Here is a 6,000-nt window from a genome sequence, read left to right as displayed (position 1 = left end):
CACACACACACACACACACACAGACAGCAATTGCCGTAGCCATAACAACAAAATAAGTAATAAAAATAGAATAGACGTCTTCAGCTGAAATTTAATTTTTTCTTTATTGGTGTTTAAAAAGAATAATTAAGACTAATTAAGATGCAAACAAGAAATACTGCATTAATTGTAGAATATATATACATCAATTATGATGTATGTAATAATATTTATATTTGTTAATTGTATTTGTCATGTTTTCCAACTATCTATTTACACCATATAGTTATGTTTAACATTTACACTTAGTTTTTTTTTTGTGTATTTAAAGCTTTTTTTTGTCTTTGCTTTATTCTTATCTTTCCTTTGTTCTGTTATTTTAATCTTTATTATTAATTATTTTATAATTACTCTAATCCTAATATTGCTATTATCACATAATAATATAATAATATCTACTAATCTGATCTGTATTATTATATACAACAGTGGAAAGCAGACCCTTCCCATGGCAACCCCTAAATTAGTCTGATGAGATCATTTAGTTTGCTTTTTTTTTTAAATTGTTATTTTATTTGTGCTAAAGTTCAGCATACAATAATATTAGCTACTTTGTTATCACTTTCCTGTAAGGGCTCATCAGCAGAGAGGCTGCAGCAGTGTGGACACAGACACAGTGTGTATGTGGAGGGTATTCAGAGGGCTCATGCCCGTCAGCATTGTATTAAAAAAAAGCAAAAAAAAAAAAAGAAAAGAAAAAAGGGAGACCTATGGCGCAGGTATGCAGCGAGGTGGTTGCTCCATCTGGAGCCTTCGTCTGCGTTTGACACCCCAAATCTGTTTGCATTTCTAATGTGGAGGCTGACACAAATGGCCAACCTGCTGCTAATCCATCATCTCATATTAGAGAGAGAAACACACACACACACACACACACACACACACACACACACACACACACACACACACACACACACACACACGGAGAGTCAGAGATGATGATGATGATGATGAAGATGATGATTTTTCTTTTCCTCCAGCCTCTTTCAGACCACCTCACTCCCTCACAAGCGATAATCTAAACCAGTCTCTCTCTCACAGCCTGTTTATAAAAGCCTTAACAGGTCTGATTCCTCCACTCAGCTGCTGAGGAGGGAGCGCGCTGCACCTGCATTAACATCACACACAGCAGGAGTGATAGATGTGAATGTTTAAAAAAAAAAAAAAAATCTATATTTGCTTTGAGCTTTTACCTGCATTGACTGAAGGTGTGTTAAACTGTAATGTATCAGCACGAGGTTTCCAGGAATTAGTCATGTACAAAGTGCTGGTCTGAGACATTTTTGTAAAATGTACTCTTTAGTTTGCTTGTACGGTGGCCCAGAGAGTTCAGTGCAGTGCAGCTCACAAATGTGTTGCAAATTCAGAAAACACCTTCATCAGTTTGACACAGACGCTTGAAAAAAAAACTCACAATGTGTTTCTTACTGACACTAAAGAGTGATGAACTTGCCAGGAACGTGTTGTTTAATGCCCAACAAGTTGTTGTGTGCTGTGTTCTTCCATTAATTGTGAGTGTTTGTAGCGCTTCTGTTTTCTTACGTTGCAGTGGGTCCTTGGAAAACTTCAGTTGTGTGATTAATTTGTGTGCAAACGGTGACAGGAGTAGTGTGAGGGCAAAAAGAGAGAGTTGGGGGGAAGAGGGGCGTTCAGAGTCGTCCTGCATTCAGACCTCTGAGGGCCTAAAGGATTGTTCGTCAGGTAACAGCAGGAACACACTGCCTGCCATGTGACGTCACTGTGAACTTCACACGGCCTGCGCCTCTGCTGCATTGCTGCTGCTGCAACATAGAGTTTGCACACGACTGCATGTTGAAATTATTTTCACTTTCGATCAATTTCTGATTTATGTTGAACAGAAAGCATCAGGCGGCTGCCACGGTGGTTAAATATATACTGTCTCATGTCTGTATCGTATTCAAATTCAGACCAAACAGAAAGAACTATAGTGCAACGTGTCAGTTTTCTTGTTGCTGGGTGATGTCAGTGTGACAACAACAGGTTTTTTTTGTTTTTTTTCTGTATATTTTTTCTGGGACACACATGAAAAACAGACGAGCCGCAGAATCTCAAGCTGCACGTCTCTGGAGTGGTGGGTTTGTTAGTCCTCTTTAACTCCTTGACGTGTGCAGCTAGATGAAAACCAAGACGCCGCGCAGCTGCCAGAGCAGTCGCACTGCTTTCCAGGTGAAAAGAACAGGACACGAAGCAAACACACGTCCAGGAAAAGGAGTGAAACGTAGAAACTGTCGAGTCCAGGTGTTCACTCATGTCTCCTCTGTTTTGTTTTTTCCTCTTCTCCTACAGCAGAGGTTGAGCATCCAGATGGCGGCCTGCTCGCCGACTCCTTACCCCACCACCACCACCCGCTCGGCCTGCCCTCCCACGCACTCGGCCTCCCCCCACACTCGCTGGAGCCCGGCCTGGCCCACGCCTTGCCGCCGGGCCTCCACGCCGACCACGACCTGCTGACCTGCGGCCAGTGCCAGCTGACCTTCCCGCTGGGAGACATCCTCATCTTCATCGAGCACAAGAAGAAGCAGTGCCAAACGCCGCTGCTCACCAATGGCTGCTACGATAAGATGACGGACCGGGGAGGAGGAGGAGGAGGAGGGGGAGGGGTAGGAGGAGAAGGAGGAGGAGGAGGAGGAGGGAGTCCCACCCTGCAGGCCGTTCATCACCACGGCCAACGGGGGCAGTTGAGGAAGGTGGTGGAGCCGGTGGAGATCGGCATTCAGGTGACACCGGAGGAGGAGGAGGTGGGAGGAAGAGGGGAGAGAGGAGAGAGAGGAGAGAGGACGCCCCCCAAAGGAATTTGCCCCAAGCAGGAAAACACACCAGCAGGTAGGCACAATGAACACACACACACATACACACAATGTAAATGCAGAGTTCCACATTGTAGAGAATACACTTACCTACTTTCCTCAGCGGGGACAAACCAACAGCTCAGAAGTTGCATAAACAACAAGTTGTGTGCTATTTGTTTAAAGGGATAGTTCAACATTTTTGCAAATTGGCCCATTGCCATAATCCCTATAGTCTTAGAAGTAGGTTTGCCACCTTTAATTGTCAGTGCAAGCTATTTTTAGAATGGTGGAGCAGAGCCGTGAGCTGCTCAGAGCTACGTTACGGAGGCTGATGGAATTTCTTGGTTTCCATCATCAAACTCATCAAATACACAATCCAACAACTCCACAACGCTCTGGTGGACAAGTTGTGACCTGCACATTCACCACGCTATGAGATAATAACGGAACGTTACAAGACAGAGTTGTTTTAGAGGCAAATGCAGATGCTTGCCGAAAAACGGTCCCCAACGGGGACGCGCATCAGCGGTTTTGCATGAATTTACCTACCTTTAAAATAAAGTTTCTGGTTCAACTTCATTTAAAGAAAAAGTCCAAAGATGCAAAAACTCCCACTTGCAGTAATATAAGTTTATCTGATGCTATTTATTTCACAGTCTTCATAAGCATCATCAACACAAACCAAAACATACAAATCCACCTATAGGCCTATAGAGTTTTCAAAAGTGGGTTGGGCTTGTGGTCTCTGGCTGGTGAGGGGGAAATGGATCATGACACCATGTTCAGTTCATATCCAGGAGAAACTGCATCCTTCAGTTGTTCCATGGCTAATGTATGTGGGCTCATAGAAAAGTGTTTTTCTTTAATATGTTGGAGCTGTTTCTTGACAAACAACAATTGTAGCAGATGAGACTAAAAATAAATGTAAAAGGGTGTAATTGTTGCCACTGACGGTGGACGGGACGTTTCTCTAGATGAGAGAAGCCTGACACCTTTAAGGCAGCATATGAAATGTGAGTTGTGGAAAAGGAAACCCTGCCTGTGTTTGTCTGCAACAGCCTGACTGCCAAGAATGTGTACCATGAGTCTTACTGGAGGTATCACCCCTTCAGAAGCCAAACTCCTTCATCTTAACACTTAAAATCTGTCTTCGGAAAATATTCAGTGTTTTTTTTTTTGGTTTTTTTTACACCGCAGTTTCACTTTTAACTCGGAGAAACCAGTTCTTCAGTGTGGAGAGAGACCTCTTCTTTTATTTCTTTTGTTGTGTTTTTATGCAGTTAAAGCTCTGCCGTGTTGCTGCCATTAACTTTTTTTTTCTTTCTTTTTTGCGCAGCATAGGTTGCCAGATATGAGTGCAGGTTCTGTTTTTTTTTTTCTACTAGCACCAAACATGGCAACCGAGATGTCTCTAAAGTTTTTCTGTGTAAAACAACAAAGCTTGTTGAGCTTAAAAGATGTTGGCAGGTTTGTTTTTAGCACAGAGCCGGGCTAGCTGTTTCCCCCCGCTTCCAGTCTTTATGCTAAGCTAGGCTAACCATGTCTTGTCTCTGCTTAATGCACAGACATGACACTGGCATCAATCTTCTCATATCACGGTTAGGAAAAATGCTATAGGAAGCACCTTTCCCACAATGCTCACGTTACTCACTCAAGGAAATAGGGACAGTGAGGCGTTCAAGTACGCACACACGAGCGGACGTTTTTGAAGACGTAGCCCGTCCTCTCCAGCACGAGAGAGAGAGAGAAAGAGATGTTGGTTCTATTGGAAGGAGAGGACAACAGAGAGAAGGGGAGAGACAGGCACATTACCCACTCAAAGCCCTAAACCCCCTCAAGGACTCGGTTAGTTGAAACAATTTGTGCAAAACATGACAGAGAGACTCACCCCGACTTTCATGGAGAAATCCAGCCTAAGCCATCTGCTTAAAAAGGTGAAAAGCTCATTAAAATTCAAATAAGCAAAGGAGGAAAAAACACTATGAGAGCAGAAGGAGGAGGGAGAAGGAAAAAAAAAACAGAGAAAGGGGGGATTAAAAAGAGGCTAGTTTCTCCCCCATTTAGTTTGGTAAAGAGACGTTTTAGCAGGAGAGCAGCTGCAAGAGGAAGAAGCAGCAGCAGTTATCTCTCAAACCAGTCAAGATGCTCATAAAAAGAGCCAGAGGGGAAGATTCAGGCTGCTACAAGAGGCTGCTCTCAGCCGTCCCGCCTCCCCACAGGTCAGCAGACTGCAGCTAATACCTCCGTCAGATCATCCGTCCAGTCTGACACCACGACAGGAGACACACACCTTTGTGTTTCGACACAACACGACATAAATCGGATCCATACAGTGTCACAGTTTTTTTAGAAAACTAGAATATCTCAAGTCAAAGATAAAAGAGTCAAAGAAATAAAAATCTGTCCTCAGAGTAAACAAAGACATGTTTAATTAAAAAAGAAGAAAAAAGAAAGATTTTGTTTTATTATTTCTGGGGCACGACTGGTCTGGTGCAGCAGGTGTTTTGTATTTTTAAAATCGGTGCTGTGTCACCTGTGCTGAGAAAAGACAGTAGCTAGCATCCGTCTCCATGAGAACAGGAATGTACATGTTGATTATAAAACAAAACAACTACAACAACATCCGGCTATCATCGGCACTACATTTTTTTCCCCTCATCCGCCGAACTACCGTATCCCTACGCTGTGTTCCATCACAGCCGGAGGTCAGCTGAGTGACTCACACTGAGCTAATCTTCGCTTTGATTCGATGGGAAGATGAAGGCTGCAGATATTCTACACGATGTGTACATTTACACCCACATTGGATTGTTTTGTTGTTGTTGTTTTTTTGTGTGTGAGTGTGTGTGTACAGCATCAAATCTCTCTGCCTCTGTGCTGTGTTCCCTGCTGCTTCTCCAAACTAGCAGTTCAGTAATATTCTGCAGGTAGCACGCTGGCTCCCTCCCTCACACATCCCTATGTACACCTCAGGAGGACGCAGAAAAGTGTCGCCCGTGATGAAGCAGGGTTGTCTGTGATAGACGGAGTCAAGAGGTTTCAGTTTGTAGGGAGAACCATGCATATACCGTGACATGCAAAAGTTTGGTCAAAATTTCTGTTAATGTGAACAGTTAAGCAAGTGGAAGATGAAATGATCTCCAAAAGACAT

At 43.4% G+C, this 6,000-nt stretch overlaps 1 protein-coding gene across 2 annotated transcripts in view; it reads left to right on the top strand.

The window, feature by feature from the left end:
- bcl11ba (BCL11 transcription factor B a) overlaps window positions 1–6,000 on the top strand; it is a 50,939-nt gene that overhangs the window by 8,976 nt on the left and 35,963 nt on the right. The window contains exon 2 of one of the 2 annotated variants that reach the window (XM_085766638.1): window positions 2,350–2,883. In XM_085766638.1, the coding sequence (XP_085622764.1) occupies window positions 2,350–2,883 (534 nt within the window). Of the gene's footprint in view, window positions 1–2,346; window positions 2,884–6,000 lie in introns of both variants that reach the window. The other variant, XM_085766637.1, reaches the window with a different exon arrangement.

The sequence above is a fragment of the Trachurus japonicus genome, chromosome 22 (assembly GCF_045865225.1).
Source record: "Trachurus japonicus isolate A0001 chromosome 22, Traja_1.0".
In the NCBI taxonomy this organism is placed as follows: domain Eukaryota; kingdom Metazoa; phylum Chordata; class Actinopteri; order Carangiformes; family Carangidae; genus Trachurus; species Trachurus japonicus.
Note: the sequence above shows the minus strand (reverse complement) of the source record. Positions and strands in the feature narration are given on the sequence as shown.